The sequence below is a fragment of the Plectropomus leopardus genome, chromosome 15 (genome assembly GCF_026936395.1).
Source record: "Plectropomus leopardus strain MGB_pleo_1.0 chromosome 15, ASM2693639v1, whole genome shotgun sequence".
NCBI classification, from domain to species: domain Eukaryota; kingdom Metazoa; phylum Chordata; class Actinopteri; order Perciformes; family Serranidae; genus Plectropomus; species Plectropomus leopardus.
The window spans coordinates 30,291,327-30,311,727 of record NC_142190.1 but is presented as its reverse complement, the minus strand read 5'-3'; the positions used below and the strand labels follow the sequence as shown (position 1 = coordinate 30,311,727).

At 38.6% G+C, this 20,401-nt stretch overlaps 1 protein-coding gene across 32 annotated transcripts in view; it reads right to left on the bottom strand.

The window, feature by feature from the left end:
• The window catches only part of dlg2 (discs, large homolog 2 (Drosophila)), a 259,394-nt gene that overhangs the window by 183,516 nt on the left and 55,477 nt on the right, over positions 1–20,401 (bottom strand). For 2 of the 32 annotated variants that reach the window (XM_088088587.1, XM_088088588.1), the window contains exon 1: positions 14,933–14,998. The exons of 28 other annotated variants lie outside the window; for them this stretch is intronic. In XM_088088587.1, coding sequence (XP_087944713.1) covers positions 14,933–14,983 — 51 coding nt within the window. In that variant the 5' untranslated portion in view covers positions 14,984–14,998. Of the gene's footprint in view, positions 1–14,932; positions 14,999–19,243; positions 19,846–20,401 lie in introns of those variants that run through there. 2 more of the 32 variants (XM_088088594.1, XM_088088592.1) reach the window with 2 other exon arrangements.

The following is a 20,401-nucleotide window of genomic DNA, read 5'->3' as shown; positions in this document are numbered from 1 at the left end:
AATGTGATCAACATGTGCAAGAATGCCTGGGACTTAAAGGAAGATCAGAGACAAAATAGGACAGATGGTCGTGTGTGTCTACAAAGCTGTGAAAATGTGATGTGAATAATGTTTGGCATGGGTGGTGTGTGTGTGTGTGTGTGTGTGTGTGTGTGTGTGTGTGCGTGCGTGCGTGCGTGTGTGTGTGTGTGTGTGTCAGTACGTGGAGTATTCTTATTTACAGCATGTTGCATCTTGGATGAAATATCCTTTTCTCTCACCTTACACACACTTATTGTCTCTTTCTCTCTCTCTCTCTCTCTCTCTCTCTCTCTCTCACACACACACACCACACACAGCATTACATAACGAGCAATACTCCACACTGTCACTACCACAGTGCTCTGTAGAAAAACACAAGCAAAAGAGCAACACCTCACTATTTCACCACTGCAGGCTTCAACACAGAGAGAGTGCTTCTATTGAGAACAGGGAAAACATAATACACAGAAAAATACTACAAAACATAAAAAAGAGAGCATTACTGAGAAGCCCTGTCTACTGTGCATAGTGTTGCCTTTTTGGAAAAATACACCAGAATTATTGGCTACAACATTATGTAACACTTAACAAACACACACTAATAGAACCTACTGTTAATGACTCATCTGTATCCTGTGATTAAACCCCTCTCCAAAGACCCATTTTTGTCTTTTTTTAGGCGAGACATGGGATCTTTAAAGGGAGATAGCAGGTCAACCGTATATGCCACATAGAAGTCCAGGGTTTTCCACGCATTCATTTATGTGTGGTCGGCCACCATTTTCAAAACATCTGTCACCACAAATTATTTTTATATTTTTAAAGGTGGACTACTCATTAGGAGCTCTATTGGAACTTGTATGTCGTGCAGTAGTCGTGCACCACACTCTCAGAGCGCAGAGCGTAGTCAGGGTACAGACAGAACGCTCTTCATACAGGAACTCGTGAAGAGTTTCGCTTACACTGTCTTTATGGAAACGCAAAAAAAAACCAAAAAAAACAAACTAAACTAAAAAGCACATTCAATCTCCAAGGGGACAGAGATTGATAAAAAAGGGACGCACAACCACTCATTAGGAGCACTGTTGAAATATATACACCATTCAGTTGTGCATTGCACCACACTCTGACTGCAATCAAGGACCATCCCAAAAACTCATCTGAATTTAGAGAGGGGACACGGAATAATAAAAAGGGACACAGAACCATGGGCCGTTCATTAGGAGCGCTGTTTAAATATATACACAATTCAGTTGTGCTTTGCACCACACTCTAAGTGCATTCAAGGACCAAAAAAAACCCACCTGAATTTAGAGAGGGGATACAAAATAATAAGAGACACACACAGATAAAGACTAAAAAAAATAAAACAGAAGACCAGGCTGCATGTCCTTGGTCAGCTACAACAGCACCCGAGAGTATAAGATGAGGAAGGTCCACCGTTGTAGGGGAAATGAGGAAACACATCCCACATGCTAATGCATATTTGACAACATCATCCAGATGAGCTTATCACCACAATGATAAGTGTTCTGATTTTATGAAAGCACTAATGAGTGTTTCTTTTATAACTAAAAGAAACACTCATCCTTATGCACAAGTTAAATACAGTATGATTTTATGTATATTGTATATTAAATTTCATAGCAAAAGAGATGTTTTTCAGTTTTATAGCCAGTTGTGATCTTTTGCCTTTGGGGAAAAGTGTTTGTTCAGTGTTTGCACATTGGAATACAATAGTTTGACAAAAAGTTTCCAAAGTTGTCAGTGGACAAATCTCAGTCTCCAGTAAGAGTATTGAGTCAGTCTGTGAAACTTGCACTAATTCTGTTCAAAAAGAAAAGAAAAGAAAAGAAAAGAAAAGAAAGAAAAGAAAAGAAAAGAAAAGAAAAGAAAAGAAAGAAAAGAAAAGAAAAGAAAAGAAAAGAAAAGAAAAGAAAAGAAAGAAAAGAAAACAGAAGAAAAGTTACTTATTTTCATGCATTTGGGGTTTGTTTTCAGCTCTTCTGATCTCGAACTGAACTCGCACTAACTGTGTCGCTAAACTGGGGTATAAATCAAACCGTGATGTTTGTGTACAGTTACACCCCTTGTAATTACTGACAAGACAAGCTCATCATTATTCAAATTCGTGACCATTTAAAGGCATACAGCTTGACAGCCCAATGTAACTACTGTGGATCTAAGAGCGTAATTATTTTAGTGCATGTTATGTTACAGCTGCAGCACTTGGCTCAGCTTGTCTCGATGCCACATTAACTCTGCAGTTAGCTCGCACCTGAGGTCACCTGAGGTAGCTTCAGGCAAACAAAGTGGGCTCATTATGCATGTACTTTGTGTACAAGTATATAAATAAATTAAATTAAAAAAAACTGTGCAATAAAGCTTCAACAAATTAAACAAAATGAATCACTTTTTCTTAATTTCTTAATTGGAGTTATATGGTCACCACTGACGACGTGCATCTTGCTTTAGGAGGTGAGCTCACAGTAGTGCATGTGGGAAGATGCACCAGTCAGCAAACTGAATGTAGGGGGAGGTATTAAAGATGTTGTATAGAATATATTTTTGGTGCCAGCCTTCCTGTTACCGTGGTAACTGTCCATCGATTTAGCAGCATTAGTGAACGGAGAACCAAACAAATTCCCCGCCCCCTGTATTTCTTATTTATTTATTTCTTCCTCAGAGAGAGAGTGAAGTTGAGTTGCTGGAGGAAAAGGAGGAAATAGGGGGCTCGGATGAGGAGTGGAGATAGAAGGTGGTGGAGAAAATGTGGGGGTGGATGAGTTGGAATGGAGATGAAACTGTTTAGAAATGACTGGATTTGGCATCCTTAACACAGCCATTGACTTGGCAGGGCTGAATCTACAGGATACATAGCAACATGATGAGACCCCCCCTCTATATATGGAGAGAAAAATCAGCAGGCAATTTCTGTCCAAGCTCCACAGCTCCAGGCTCGACTATTGATCTGGGCTGAAGCCACTGAATCGCACAGAAAGCAGGAGTGCTATCATAATGATCCACACAATACTGTAGAATGTATCACCTCACAAAAGGATAATTATCCAGTCATCATTTTGAATAAGTCGTTATCTAATTCAAGCTTCTAACATGTAGTCTGCAATTAACCAATTACTGTATCTCTGCTAGGCGTGAGCCAGGAGGGGGTCATGCATTTGGTCACATTTATGCGTGTGTGTGTGTGTGTGTGTGTGTGTGTATCAGTCTTACCGCAGCTTATTTTTAATACTACTGGACCAATCAGCCTAATAGTTTGTGTGCACATTTAAGACTGTATGCTTTAGGGACCACTTGAAGTTGCGGCGATTCACAACGGTTAAAGAACTGTTTTATTGACTGTTATTCCATCATGAACTTCTGATTCTTTGCTCCTCTTAACCAGCCAATAGGGGCCGCAATATTTTGGGCAAATTGGCTCTGCTAAAAACAACAAGCCTTACCTTTACCCTTACCTATTTTAGTACTGGTATCAGACCAAAAAAAAAGATGGCCAACCCTATTAAGAGGTGGAGTGTTTAGCCTGTTGAGTTTTGTGGACTTGGAGATTTTGTTCATTTGGTTGTTGTTTCTTGAAAATTGTGACTCAAACATAAGTAAGTAGGCTACATAGTTAAACGGTTTCTTTTTTTAGATATTTTAATTGCGTTTATTGTTTGTTTTACCTACTCTGTTGTACTGTGGCCTAAGGAAAAAGTTCATTAGCTTTTTGCTCAAATCCAGTCATGTTGTGACTCGAGCGAAATTAGATGAGGCAGGTTTTTTTTAGCTTGAGAGAGCTTTTGAAACACATCAGCTGGAATGATAAGAGTTCTCTTGAATGACGATGATCAGCCTGAATGCACTTTTCTAGTTTACATTACAACAAAAAGACTGATTTCTACCTCAAAAAGTGAACTATCCACTTTGTTTCTATTTGTTCTCTAATGAGGTAAGACAAAGCTATCAGCACCAGAAACACTTTTCAGGAATGCAGGTCTCTGCTGCAGGTTTGTTCTGCTGTCTGTACCTTCTAAAGAAAGACTGCTAGCCTCCAAAAAACCTAAGATCATGCACCAAACATGCATATCATCCATCCTGCGAGAGACAGGTGGCATATGAGGAAATATTACTTTGAAAGCCTGATGTTGTCAGTTCAGCAAAGACATCAGTGACTGAAGATGAAAAAACAAGTGTGGGATATTTTTGGTAAACAGGAAGTTAACACTGACAAATAACAGGAGGTTGCATCGCTGCTCTCTCGTCTTGTGTTGTGGTGCCGAGTGGAGAACTCCTTAGAAGTAACTTTATAATGAATCTTTCCCTGTGTGTGTGTGTGTGTGTGTGTGTGTGTGTGTGTATGTGTGTGTGTGCATGCACGCATGTGTGTGCGCGCGTGTGTGCATAGATTTCGCATTTGCTTTTCTCAGGTGTTTAATTTCAGACACAGTTTTCTCTGCTGCAATTCTCCCTCCCATAGTTGGCCCCTGTGAGCAGCAGTGGTGAAATGTGACTGACTACATTTTACTCAAATGCTGTACTTAAGTACAAATTGGTGCTAAAGTAATTTAGTGTGAATTACTCCTTCAGTAAGGTCCTCACTACATTTCAGAGGGAAAAATTGTACATTTCACTTCACTACAGTTATTTGACAGTTTTTGTTACTAATTATGATGATGTTTTGCAAATAAAACTGCCTAATTGCACAGTCATACCTGAAATGATACCTCAATTTATCTGTTAGCCAACTGAGAGAAAATTAATTGGTAATTATTTTGATCATTTCATTTCATACTTGTCAACTTTCATGCAAAAATATTTGTATGGCACACGTTTCACAATGTGTTTTCCTTTGAATTACTAATTTTTTTCTTTTAAAAAAATCATTATTATTTTGAATTTTGTACTGACAGTTGAACAAAAAAGCATTATGAAGATGTCATTTTTTTAACAATCGATCAATTAATCAAAAAAATACTTATCAGATTAATTCTCCCAATAAAATCATTAGTTATGCAAAATCAAAATATCAAAATTTCAATGCAAGACTTCAACTTGTAAAAGAGTATTATTTACAGTGTGGCATTCATATTGTACTTAGACTAACATACATTCATTTAAAGTGCTTCCATGAATGAAGGCAGCTGTGAAATTTCACTACTTTCAAAAAAAGATCAGATGCACATTCTGTCTTCAGACTATTCGCAATATTTCTAGAATTTAAGAAAAAGTGATGTAGGAGCAAGTGCTGTAACAGCTCACATACGGAGCAGCAGAGGGCAGCATGAGGAACATGAAGAGCCAGTGCTCAGGTCAGATATTGAGTTAACAATCATCGACTATCATCTTGGACCAAGCTGGGTCATGAAGATCACTGGAAAGCTGCTTGTCAGAGGCTCTCTGTGTTAACTCCAGTCCTCCACTCTGCACCAGCCTGTTTTGGCTCAAACTAACGTTTATTGATTCTGAGTCATCACTATGAATCTTCACACAAAGTAGCATTTATTTAGGGGATCAAGCCCTGGCAAAATTATTAGAGAAGTTTGTTAAAGCATGGCAGCCACAAAGCTTAAAACAGTGGTGTGTACAAGACCATGAGAGACAATGTGAGCGAGAGTGAGGCAATAATTTGTATTAGTTTATGGTGTTGCGGCATCACAGTGAGCATTGATGAGAGGACAGTCTGTGAATACTTTGTTTCAACAAAGTGCTGAATGACTGTCCCTGGGAGGTGACACGCTTGTCCACTACACAACACATCAACCCCCATAACTCATTAGAGGAACTTTCAATTTGCGTCTAATTTAAGGCCTTGAACACACAGCATGCCTGAGCAGCGTGTGACACTGTTCACATAGGCAACACTGTTGCTGCGATGCTGCTGCAGGGCTGCCTCTTCCAATGACAACTGTATTTCCATCATTATAAGCAATATTCAACTAATTTATGAAGTTGTGCAAGCTCCTGCATCGTCAACAACACCATCATGATCATACTTCATAATAAAATGCCTTGTGTCAACAACTAATGGGATTCTGTCGACAGAAATGTTTCCAGAGAGCTTTATTTTGAAACAGAAAATGGGTAAAAGTTTGGGTACGACAGAGATATTTGTATTTCCACATGTCTGTGAAAGATAAAGACTTTGAAACTGTAAAAAAAAAGGTGGTAAACGACAATAAAATTATCAAAACGCCATTATCACTGTCTACTGTAGCTGACACACGCACATGGCACGGGGAAAAAAATTGGCGAGTCACCTTTTCTTAAGATGTGCTGCGGCTGACACAAAGCTGAGACGCTCCAGACGGGCGCTGTTCACGAAGGCAGTGTGGCCGCTCTAACTTGTTAACATAAGCACTGGGGAAAAAAAACAACAGGTTCCACGACGCTCGCATGCTACTCATGCAGGCACTGTTTTCCAAGTGTTTTTCTTCAATATCCAAAAACAAATGTCTTGTTTTGCCTTAAACAGGCAATCCACAGACATTTAATGAAACAGACTGCAGTCTTTTGGTGTGCAGAGTTATGTTTTTACTGATTATAAGTAGTACTTTAAGTTGAAAAATTGACCACACCAGCATTTACCCTCTGGTAAAGCTGTACTCGCTTTATATTTCTCTATTTCTACATCTCTTAATTGCAACTCATGTTTTTAATCTTGTTAGGAATCCATTCTGACCTTTACAGTCCAAATTAAATTAGCATTTTAATGTTATTCTCCATTCTTCCAATTCTACTGGTAGCAATTTACTCTGTTTAATACCCTGACATGTCCTCGCTCTGAGCACTCGCAGCTCCCATCCACCAGCAGAAGTGGCTGACCCTGCTTATTCTCTGGTGCTGCAGGAGGATGAGCTGGATAATGATCTTCAAGATGGACTGACCACTATTATTGATGGATGGAGGCGACCCTGTGACCACACTCACTCCCAACACAATCTTCCTTAACATTAGCACAATTGATCTAAGAGGGGCCAAAAGCAGCTTCTAACAGAGAACAAATGATGTCTTTGTCATTTCGGAGTTTCGTGCGACTGATTTACCAACTCACAACTTCACTGAACTCACTTACGACAAAATATCTGACTTAAAACACAAAACACAATGAAAGAGGTTCAAACAGAATCATCAGCAGCTGACTATTTGCCCTTTCCAGAAAGTCCTCCTCACCCCTATAGAGAAGCAGTGCTGTTTCCAGGCAACAAAACCTGACAAAAATCTGCCAAGCAGGCTGCCCTGTGGTGGGAGGAATTATTTTTTATTGTTACAGGGGACATGCTTTCTTCCACAACCAGGAATTATTAGCTAGACATAAGAGATTTTAAACTGCAAATAATTTCACATTATGCCTAGATTAGACCATAATGTCTCTAAATTCTCCCTGTCAGCCTTCGATATGTCCTTCAGGTTAGGTATACAATGACCATACAACATACAAACGGTCTGCAGAGTCAGTCAAAAATAGACACGCCGAAAGTGCCGCAGATCAGTGGTGTTTGGACATGTACTGGGAGGACATGTTCTCTCTTGGTGAAAACAAGTGTTTAGTCATGCAGTCTGTCAGGGCTTCACTTGCTGCTTCTGTTTTTGGTAACAGATGCTGTAAGAATTTATTTGCAGCTTATTATATAGGAGAATGCCACCAAGATGCAATTAGTATGTATGGGACATAAAACTGAGACAGGAAAAAAGTGGAAAAAAATATTTTGTGTGCCTCCCTGTGTTTGGGTGCATTTAAACTCCAAATCAGCAAAACAAAACAAAAAACTGCTGTTATGTCTTTCAAACTTTGCAATCTATTGAAAAACTTTGGATTTGGGCTGTGCTTGTTTGTTTGTTTGGGTCGAATAAAATGTACCCTAAAAAAAAAAAAAAAAAAAAGGCTCTTGGGACATCCCTGCAACACAGAGGCTGCCTGTCGAGTGAAGCAAAAATAGAGACACTCAAGTTTCAAGAGAGCACTAGTGTTTCAGCAACCTCGCCCAGGTCCATCTCCATCCCATACATATACATCACTTTATACACAGCCACTTTGTGACCAACAGGACTCCAAGTTGTATAATTGGCATCTGTAATCTGAAAGGCTGAACTGTAACACTACACAATAATAATAATAATAATAATAATACAATAAAACAACTTTATTATTATTATTATTATTATTATTATTATTATTATTATTATTATTATTATGAGATACTAATAGCTTTTAATAGAACAAAAAATACTGCATATTTTTACTATAAACTCCATTTGGAGAAGAGCAGCATTGGCTAAAAGCAGGCTTTTTGTACATAAAAATAAATGCACATTTATGTACACTGGTCTACAATATTGAATTGTATGCAGCTTTCTTATTTTTCTAAAATAAATTAATAAATAATAAATGCAAGAGTTATAATAATAACTACTATAATAATCATTATTATTATTAGTAGTAGCAGCAGAAATAGTAGTAGCACTAGCAGCAGTAGCAGCAGCAGCAGCAGCAGTAGTAGTAGTAGTAGTAGTAGTAGTAGAAGTAGCAGCAGCAGCAGCAGTAGTAGTAGTAGTAGTAGTAGTAGTAGTAGAAGTAGCAGCAGCAGCAGCAGCAGCAGTAGTAGTAGTAGTAGTAGTAGTAGAAGTAGCATTAGTGGTAGCAATATTATAAAATTTCCTGGAGAAATATCTCTGCAGTGTTTCCTTTCTACAATACATTCACAATCTGTGATACATTTAATGTGTGCCTCTTTCATTGCAAGGTATGTATATTAGTTGGTTTGTTGCCCAAAATCCTAAACATGTCCTTTCAATGGCTTAATGAGCATCTAAAATATCTGCGTTAAAAATAAGATCACAACTTCAGCCACCTGCCTGGAGGCACACTCTCTATTTTGAGATAATAGTGAGGCACCAGCAGGACACTTTAGTCTCTCTGTGGGGTGCTAGAGGTCACAATCTTCGACAGAGATCACACCGCTGACCACATAGCTCCGTGAAAGGCTTTAGATCAGCGTGTGACTTCAAAACAACTTGAAGTCTTTTGGATTAAACCCAGACTGGGATATTTTTAAACAGTAAATTGAGAAACAGTGGGGAAAGTGTTTCAAGCTCGTGAGGTGAAAATCAAATGTGTTGTTTATGTCCAGAGGGGCTCACTGACAGTCAACTATGTATTTGCAACAAAAAATAGAAAAAGGTGAAGAAGCTCGCAATTGTGCATACAACTGGGGCAAACTGACTCTTCATGTAACCTTGTGGCTTCTGACTAAAATATCTAAACACTCCAAGTGTAGACCCTGTGAGGTTTTTCATTGTAAAACTAAAAAATAAGAGAGTGCATGCTGCACATGCATGTTATTTATGCACCCATGAGTCCATAAAGGACAACAAAGACTTCTTGTTTCACCCTGAGTTCACTCATCCTGCCTGTTTCCCGAGTTGTAATTGGTGAATCAATGTTATTGACTGACCACAAAGTCCACTCATCAGGTTTCAAAGAGCTGGGAGCTCCTCACTGATTACAGAGGGGAAAGTTAAAAGTGAGTGCACACATTGGCTCAGCATGAAGGTAAGGTCAAGGCCATTTCACACCGTAAAACTAAACTGCGCTTCTGCCGATCTGAGGTAATGTACAGTATATATTTGGTATTTATTACATCATTTTATAATGACATCATAAATCATCCTAAATTTTAAATGTGCAAACACATTTAACAAAAATGACTCTGGGTTGCAAAATAAATCAGTGCACTCATGCTTCTACACACACACACACACTACTCTCATTAAAATGGGTCTTGTATCCAGATTGTACCTACAGTAGATATTTAACTTGAATACATATACAGTACATCTGGTATTAACCCTTTGAAACCTGGAACACATCACTTTTCTGTGCTGCTCTCAGATGCCTTTGACAAGTATTCAAACCCTTTGACCCTCAGTAAGTTGGTTTTATGTCTTTCAAAAAAAGGCAGTCTTACTAAGAAATGCAAATTGCAAGAAATAAAAAAAGTTTAAAAAAGTAAAAATAAGTTAAGGGAAAATGTTCAGCAAAAACTATATTTATAATAATATGTTGAAAACTATGTTACAGAATTATATTTCCTTCCTATAGTTTCCTTTTTTTATTTTGTTCTTACTTTCCTTTTTCTTCTAATGTGTGTCCTTTCTTGGTAGTTTTCTTGTACTTTTTTTTGTACATTTTTGGGTCATTTCTTCTCAAGTTACTCATTGCTTTCTTCCAGTGTCTATAACACTGAGATCAGATTGAGACAGGGCCGCTTTGTTAAGCTCAAACAAGGTCAAAAGCTACACTATTGTATAGTTTTCTTGTTTTTTGAAGAAGAGGAACAAGCCATCTTCAACAACTGAAATGCCACAGAGGAACGCTGAGGAGAATGCTGTTTCAATATGTAGCTGGTTTATTTCAGCTGTGGTTAGTGCCGTCACTGGATGATCTGCATGCGGCAACCTCATCACAACTAGTGGGAGAGGATGGTGATGGCGACCTTTACAGATGAAGAGGTGTGGGTGTCAAACATAGATATATATATTTATATATCTGTGAGCGTTCGTAGCTCGTAGCGTAGTAACTGGCTAATAGCTGCTGCCTCGCTGGTTTGCAATTATGTATTTCTACCTATGTAGTTGTTGTATGTGGATTGAATACATAATTGCATTGACATGTGTGTACAATTTGTTCACAATGCATCCCTCCAGAGGTGGTTTGGCTGAATGGATCACACTCAATTAAGTTTTGGTGCATTTACACCTGTACTGTGGCTAAGCACTACAAGAAAAAGAAAAGACAAGACAAGACAAGATGATACTTTGTTGTCCATTTTCATGGAATTTGTCTTCAAGCATCCTCAAACTCTGAACAATCAAAAGAATAGCATGAAAATAACCTATCCGCAAAATGCATTTTAATTTAAGTCGAAGAGGGGGCTGCATATTTTGCATATATTTTACCTTTCATATAGGCCTGTATTTGGGATCCACTGATACCCCTTTTCCACTAATACGTATCTGGTTCTGTTCTGGTTCCAACACCGTATTTTGAACTGTTGAGTATTTTGGCACCATGTTTCAAGAATCCTAAACAAAAGCGAATCAGGACCAGAGCTAAGGTGGTGGGAAAGGGGTAATAGTATTTAAATAGTATATGTTTTGTACCACGCAGTAACAGAATCTGACAAAATGAAAAAGTTCCTTTTTTGTTCCTTTTGGGTACTCCCACAGTATTTCCTTTCAGTAAGTCAGTGGTTAGATTATAGAGACATTTGCCAGTTGAGCTCACATTTAAAAAGATATTACATTAGTGATATACTTAACATTGCTCAATAATATTAAAATTTAATCATGACATCCAAAGTTGTCATTATTATTGACAACAGCTGCATAGTTCCAGCAGCCGTTTAAAGTGACAGTAACAAACTGCTGTTATGGCTGAAAATATATTAATATCTGACTGATGAATCCCAATTAAGTGGAGTAAGTATTAATTAAAGCCACTGTGGAGAGCTCTGCACTGAAGCTGCTGGAGCTAATATTAGCTTCACAGCCCTCCATACAGTAGCACATTCACAGCTTTTAAGGTGATAAGCTTAAAACTTTTGCAAGGTGATTCAGTAAACACATGATGTATACAGAATATATAAATGAGCTGCTCTCGTGCTGTCTTTGCTGTGTGTCCACGGTCATTTCCCTGTTTGTACGTGAACCTTTGGTCCTGTCTGAGGTCCTGAGCACTTTAGTTTTTTTATTCACCCTCTGAAACGTGGATCGACACTGGTTTACTTATGCTGCATTCAGACATCTTTCACAAGCATTTCAACCTCTGAAGTGTCAGCAAATTGGTTTGATTCCTTAAAAAAAGTGGGGGAAAGGAGCAATCAGCAATTTAACATAAGATTCGGACAGCCGCCAATGTGTCGAACAGATAAGGTCACATTACGTCACCCACCAGCAGGAGCGTTTATTAGCCTGGTAATGCGTGCTGCATTCTTATAGTTGGAGGTTTTCTACCTTTTGAGCAGAAGCCAGTGCCAAAGTAGTTTTTCTGTTTTCTCTGGTCATGTAACACCAATTTAAAAGGTATTTGTGGCTTCCTACTGCAGAGACAGCCTAGTTTTATGTCAGTACTCTGTGTGTGCTGTGTACTCTGCTTTGTTTAGCTTTCCCTCAACCCTGACCAGCCCCCCAGACCCTGGTTCCTGGGTTTTGCTTGTATACGCACTGTCAGCTGTGAGATCTTATACACAGAGAGGTGTGTGCTTTTCCAGATCAGGTCCAATCTATTTAATATACCACAAGAGGACCCAAATCAAGGCACAAAAACATCTTAAATATGATCTTTTTAATACATTTGCAAACTTTTTGGAAATCCTTTTTTTTTTTTGCTTACACATATACTGTACATTACTCATTTATATATTTTTACTGTCTGTTTGTCCATTAGCCACCTGGAAAGAGATACAGGACCAGGACCATAAAAACACAGACTAATAGACTGAGGAATAGCTTCTTCACTCCATCCTCCACAACACACACACACACACACACACACACATTGACCGAAAGCTGCTGAGCACTGTTTTAAGCACATGCACTTTATATTGTGCAACAACTTGGTCCACAATGCACTTTAAACCTTAATGTTTACGTCCTAATGTTTTAAATTTTGCTTGTATTCAATGTTTTTTATTTCATTTTTTATAGCTGTTAACCTAAGAGTAACCAAAATTTAATTGTACATCTAAAATTACAAAATGCCATGCACATTGAATCTTCCGTAATCAAACTTGTTTTATAAATGAAAAAAAAAAAAGATTTGTTCATGTGTACCAGTCTGGCATTCTGTCAGCGTTTCTTTCATATGCCTCTGTGTCATTTACACTACACAGCTATATCTGAAACTGACCCAACACAGCCTTTATTTCATAGATTGGCATTCCCTCTCTACAAAAGCATCTTTGGCAAGCATTAAAAGTCCAGAAACCAGCACACAGAAACGAGATAACAGCTTGTTTTTTGTTGTTTGGCCAGCTCAGAGAATGTGATGAAAATAACCACAGCTAAATTCATCTGCCAGAAACTGTTTTCATTATACTCAGTGAAACCAACATTTGCTGGCTTAAACCAAGGTTTCCCACACATTGATTTGTTTATGGAAGGCAGCCATACATAAAACATCTGCTGCCATAAATAGATTTTCTGGGGCTATTAAAATATATATTCCACATTGGTTATTAATTGCACCACTATCAAAGCGCAGAGTGTACTGTTGTCACAGAAGGAGCAGCACAACATTGGACGCCGTGAAAGTGAAACTTAAGTCAAAAAGTGTGCATTCACTCACACTGCACTCACTGTTTACAAGCCTTATTAAAATGAATATTCCACTAACACTCCATTTTACATGCAGCTCTGAATACTCTGACATGTCCCACCATGTCATGTCAAAATAGCCTGTGGAAAACAGAACAGCTGGAGCCACTTGTAATTTTGCGTCTTTGCATCAAAAATGACTTTTTACAGTTTCCTACCAGTGTCAGACTATTTGGACTCTCTCTTTCCCTTGTTCTTTTACTTGAAAAGTTTGACATTGATATTTGCACATCACAAAATCCTGTTGATATTTTAGTCTTTCATAAAGTTTAAAAACAGGTGTTTTTCTCCTTCCAAACAGAAATGAGGAATTTTCTTTTGCACACATCTCTACCCCACAGCCTTGCAAACTATTGGCGAGTTGGTTTGTGTACAACGTATCGATGACAGCACACTTAGCCGACCGCAAACAAGCAAGAGGCTGTGTGATGCAAACTGCAGTAAAAACCCCAATCGAACAAATACAAATATTTGGAATTAGTTGTATTCATGGTCAAATTATTCTCTCAAAACCTGTATATTACAAGCATATCCAACAAGTCTAAATAAAAATACGCTCAATTCGGATAACGTCCTAATTCAGAATATTTAAACAGAATAGCCATAGCCACAGTTAAACTTTCACAAGCTTTTTAAGAAACTGCCTCTTGTGAGTTGCATTCAAAAACACACCTCTTGCAGTTTGAAAACTGGACTTTTTCAAATTGTCTTTTAAATAAGATAACAATTCACCGCTCAGCTCTCACTTAACCTGTCTGCTATACGCCTTAAAATCATCAAAGAAAATCCTCTGCTGCATTATCTCACTAACAGGGTCTCGGAGTCAGGATGAGAGAGATCATTTAAAAACATCAACATTGGCAGGTTATCAACACACACATGTGTAGGACTGGTTTCTTCCTGTGTTCTTTTTTTCTCCTCCCCTCTGTTTCCTCTAATGCTGAACTCCGGCACAGTACTCATCATGCCCCTGAAGCATTACATAACGTGGCTATGGAATGAAAACTGCATATCATTATGCTGTGCACATTCATTATGTAGAGCTGAATACTTAAGATAGTAGAGCTGGAAATAATTTTCAAAGTGTCAACGGAGATCTCACGACATGAGCTCTAAGAGGGGGCGCTTTTTAAGAGCTCAGTATGACTGCTATATAATTCGTTAAGGTACTTACAGAGACCTAAATAACTGAACGTGGCATATAAAGAATAGCTGACTGTTTTGTCAACGAGAAGTTCTGACAACTATAGACACTGTGAGGTCATTATGGCTGTCCTGCGACACCTATGTCACCACCAGGGAGTGAATGTTTTAACGATGCTGGTCCAAGTATGCTCAACAGCTCAGTATGCAATACACTGCAGTCACAGATGGAGAGAGTCTAATTGTCTTCCCGAGAGTTTAACGCATGTTTTTTCTTTATTCCAGGTAGCAGCATGGCAGTAATCTAATTAAAGGGAGCTAATTAAAGAAAACAAATTGTCCATTTTCTAACTGCTTTCAACTTTAGCTTCCACATTGCTGCAGTTACTACCTTTAAACGACAAAGCCTTCTGTCAGAATATGTCATCACACAGCTACTCATGAAGCACGTCACTCAGTGTGAATGTTTTTGGAGATGCAGTAGCACCTGTGGAAGACAAAGAAAAGCAAGTTGCCTCTAATCTCTCTGTGTAAACAAGTTTAAACCGCCTCATGCTGGCAGCCATCTGAGTAAGCACAGTTTTCATTACAGGAAAAGCAGCATATTTTTTCTCTCATTTCTTAAAAAAAAAAAAAAAAACAGGTGCTGATAAGTTAACTTCATTTCTCATAACTGATTACATCACATAATAACATTTCAGTTGTCATATTTGAGAAGCTGTAACTAATTATAGTTTTTTGTAACTTGATACATTACTCAAACAATTAAGTGATTATGAAAATGCATAGCTATTTGACTCACTGTCTAACAATGTCTACAAAGGTATTATTAATTGGCTGATGTTTTGGATTATACAACAGTTAGTTCCACCAAGCAATTTGACTGGACAAGAGGTATTCCATGAATGTTGATTCAGAGTGCCAGAGATGATGTTTTTCTTTAGGCCAACACGGAAGTGAGCATTTGCCACGTCAAAACCTTAGCATGTTTTGTTCAGCAAAAACAATCTTCACAAATGAACACCGCTTTTAGGATTTTTGAAGCCTGAATTCAATAGCCCAAGTAAAAAGCTGTAAACTAAATGTTAGGCTGTAAACGAACTACACCACTGTCAAATTATTTAATAATGCCACATTAAGGCTGTAAAGACGTGTTCCGCGTGGCTCAGCATGATGCAGCTCTGTACTCTCATTTAACCACTTGTTAGCAACTGCTTTTTTAAAAACACATAAAAGCAAGTTCACAAGTAGGGTATTTACTGACTTAATGTCATGGAACAAAAAGTGAAAGTCTCTGAAGCTTGTCACAGACATTACTAAAGGTATCTAACCAAAAACCCATTCAAAAAAACAATTAGATGAAGGAACTTGAGGTGCTGAAATGCTGATGAATCTACAGGTGTTAGGACTCTGTAGACTAGCAACCCCTCACCAACCAAAAGGGCAGGAAACGAAGAAGAAGCAGAAGAAAACAAAAAAAGGGAAATGCCCTGGAAAAAACGGCAGAATATTTTTTTTTTCAATTCTGTAGTTTTTTTAAAAAAAAAATTAAAATATATAATTATGATTGTTTGTGATTGATACAGTTTTCTGGGAAACCTTCCCTAATGTTTTTAAAGACATTTTTCTACATCTACCGATTTCTTGCAATCTGTGTGACATTTCTTACCAAGTTACACATGATCTTTTTTCCTAGTCATTCTGAAAGAAATCAAACCAATTAGCTCAGGGTTTAAAGGCTGTGAAAGCCATATGAATGCAGCACAAGAGCACTGATGCTGACCCAGGTTTCAAAGGGTTAACTAATGATTAGCACTTGTGTAACTGTTGTATAAAAGCAATATTACACTCAAGGTTGTGCTGTGCTACTGATTATCAGCATGGCTGTGTGCTTTATTGTATTACAGCTATTGTGACTCTACAATGCACACAAACCCACACATAAACACAGATGCAGACATGACCTCTGCCATGTGATGACAAACAGACTGCGGTTATCCCTTCATACAGCACTGACAATCCAAATGTTTGTCAGTACACGTGTATTCTAGTTTTTGAAAGAGAAAATCACGACCTCCATCAACACTGCATTTAATGTTACTACACTCTCATCCAACAGAAGGCAACCACTCTGTGACAGATACTAAGAGTGAAGGGCAGCACACTGAGGCCGACTCGGTAATGGCTTTCATGCAAAAGCCAGCGTGAATATTTCACCATGGCTTTCAGAATATCAACATCCTATATGACCAAAGGGGCCTCTGCTGCTGCTACATGTGTGTTCTAAAACATGTGTGGAGGAGAGAGATGTATGTGTACATTTTTAACATTTCCAGCCAGCATGTTGGGCTAACTCTCTTACTGGATGCAGCCTGTGTCTATACTTAGGCTGCAAACCACTCAATGGAGATTTTCTGCTTAAATGAAGAAGAAAGCTTGGCCCATGCAAGAGCTACGTGTGACCCTGTGTGATGGAAATAGTAGGAAAGCTGCTTTTAAAGGAGTTGCCTGTTGTCTGTGGCTTTAACTCTTGATACCTGCAAGCAGACAGCTTTGTTAGGTTCAAAAATATTAGGCTCGAAGTAATGACCATTGCTGAAACCCTTGATACTGCTTTTCTAACAACTATTTAACAAGTCATGCTAGTGGCTGCGTGAGGCTGTGCAGGCTAACATGATCATTATGCCAATATTAGCATGCTGATGTTTAGCAGCTATAATGTTTAACACATTCATAACCTTTTAATCTGTTCAGCCAACTAAATTATGTGTTCATATCTGTACTCAGAACGGGCAGAGTTAAACCCGAAATGGGGCGCACTTAAGCTGGAAAAAGTTGGGACCTAACCGTGAAATGATATTTTTAGCGTGAAATGATATGGGTTGATCAGAAGTTGTTATATTTATTATTTATTATAAAACTATCATGTCCTAGAATGACCTTCTGATTATTTTTGATAATAAAATCTCTTATACCTATGTTTTTTTTTATTACTATTATTATTAAGTTTTTCCTTATTTGAAGAATTTGCCTCTGTGAGCACTGGTGGTTTGGGGGACACCAGAAGCATTCCCGCTGCCTCTCTTTTTTACATATGTCCACCTTTGGAATTCAACCTTCTCTTGGCCACGTGAGACTGACGAGACATTGCGTTGTTAAGTCATGATATAACGCATTTCAATAAAACTCAACAGAAACAAAACAAAACTCACCCAAACCGTCTTGATTATTCTTGCTAGAAATCTAGATAGTTAATACACTATTCCAACAAGCACAAGCTCTGTTTTGGTTGAAATATATCCTTATTTTACCATGGTCTCTCCGCCTGCTGGCCACCGACTGCTTACAGTCCTGTAACTTCTCCCTCCACCACTGGGTGTCACCAGAGACTGAGCTGTGGTGGTGCATGCTGTGCACTACATACAGCGAGTTTAACAGAAAGAGCAGTGCCTGTATTTATGATGGTATTGAAAAACATGCCTTTTGGATTTGTAAATAACCTGGTATACCGTAACACTCCGATACTGAACACATCTACCCATATGAAGATTTTTCTTCGTCACAAGTACAAATATTGATGGATATGTAACTCCAATGATACTCATACTCATAAAAGCACATTATCTGAACCCAATACATGTTTCATCAGAGTATGTGGCTCAACCCTACCAATTAGCATTAAACACTAAATGCATCATAAGCTAAATTACTGGAAATATCACAACAGATTTGATTGATATTACAATGGCACTTGTATAATGTGGATAACATGTCACATGAAAAAAATCTACATTAGGCACTCAACAACTAGCACAAAGCTTATAGTATACATAGAAGCCAAATTAACAAGTGCACATAAAGCAGTAAGATATCAGTATTTTCTTCATAAAAGGAACCACAATTGTGTAAAACATCATTAAAACATCATATTAAAAAAAATTATGTTGCTTTTCCGGATACAAGTTATGAAGAGAAAGACCGTGCATATACTTGTTGCTGTGAGTAACACATTGCTGTGAGAGGAGGATTCCCCTCTCCAGTGATGTAATTTACAAAAGCAAACAGTACAAGCTAAGCAATGAGAGTTTGAAACATGGGTTTTTTCACAAATAAAATCCTGCAGTTCTGCAGCTTGCATGAGGATTTGTGTATACTAATAAGGCAATAATATTTTGCTTGCATCCTCTGCCAAGTGTACTCTCAGAAGTGCCTGTGTGCTGTTTAAGCATACCGCAGCAGAACGGTGAGCTGGCTGACAGGAGTTCAACCCAACTTCTGCTGCCATATCTCAACAAACAGACAGGCAGCTGGGCTCTCGAGTTTGCTGACTGATGCATACAGTAGTTAGAAGGGAAAAAGTGATAAAAACATCAAAGCTCACTCTTTCGAGAGATAATAACCTGCAGTAGATATGCGCGGAAAGCATTGTTGCATCCTATAGCAACAACGGAAAATAATTTATTCAACTCTTCACTTCAGTGCTCAAAGCAACAAGGTGATGAATACAATCAGGATTATGAGGGAAGACAGGAACACGCATGCACATGCAAACATTCAGAAATAACCAACATGTTGACAGAGCTTCTTTCCTCCACAGCATTCCTCATTCTCTCACACTGCGCCCTCTCTGTCTAAGTCAATGTCTTCCTTCCCCCCCCCCTCTTTGGTCCAATGAATCCTTCATTCAAGCTGTGTTTCTTACCTTAGTGGTGACAATGCAAAGACAATCCATGCTGGCCAGACAAAAAAGGAGCTCTCAACCTATGCCCAAATTCATCACCACTAATTCACCACTGGAGGAAATAAAAGCCGGAAGATGGAGAAAAATATACCAGGTTGAGGAAACGAGGAGGAAAGATAAAAAAGAAAAAAAAACGTAGGTGTTGCTGAAGAAGAAGAAGAAGAGGAAGAGGGGGAGGAGATGAGGAAGACACACACTCATACGCGCACACACACACACACACACACACACTCACACACGCTGATGAGGGAGAGAAGCCACGGCGGACAGACGTTACTGCATGTGGGCCCCTTGTGAGGATTGGGATGCCTCCTCCACAGCGCTGAAGGCGATCAGGATTCCTAACGCCATCTCAGAGCTGAGCATGCGTCATCAGCCAAAACATTCGCACACACAAACACACACACTAAAAAATAAATAAATTTTAAAAAAAGAAACGCTTCGCAGCTGGACTGGCCTCCTTCAACAACCCAAAATCATTCCTTCGCTTCTCTCCCTCTCATTCCTCCATCTCTTGTTTTCAGTTCATCCTCTCCTCCTCTCGCTCTCTCCTGTCTCCAGGCTGAGCGAGTAAGCAGCGTTATGGGATGAGGCAGAGAGCGAGGGAAGAGAGTGAAGGACAAGAGCGTCAGCTCAGCAGAATGAATTAGATTCCCATGCTCTCTGTCTCGCTGGCTAATAGCTGCTGTGGCAGACTGTTGGAACTTAATAATCACGTATGGGTTTTAATTTCATCTGCAAAGCAGAGGCAGTGCTGCCTTGAGCTAACTTCGTGACAGACTTCTTACTGAGTGTGTGTGTTAAAGATAATAACCCAGCAACAAACAAAACACAATTAATTCTACCAACAGTGACATGACTTCCATCACATCTATGCTGGACAACAGATGTTTGATTTTAATAAAATGGCAATATGGCTTTAGTGACTCTTTTGCTGCATCATCATTCCCCTATAATAATAATGCTGAATAGAATAGAATGCACCATAATGCTGAATCAAAGATATACTAATACTGCAAAGCACTAGTAATGACAGCGATAATGACAGAATGAAACAAAAGAAATTTAACTACCTCACAGCTACTTTTGTTAGTGTTTTTTTTTTCATTTTTCCAAATG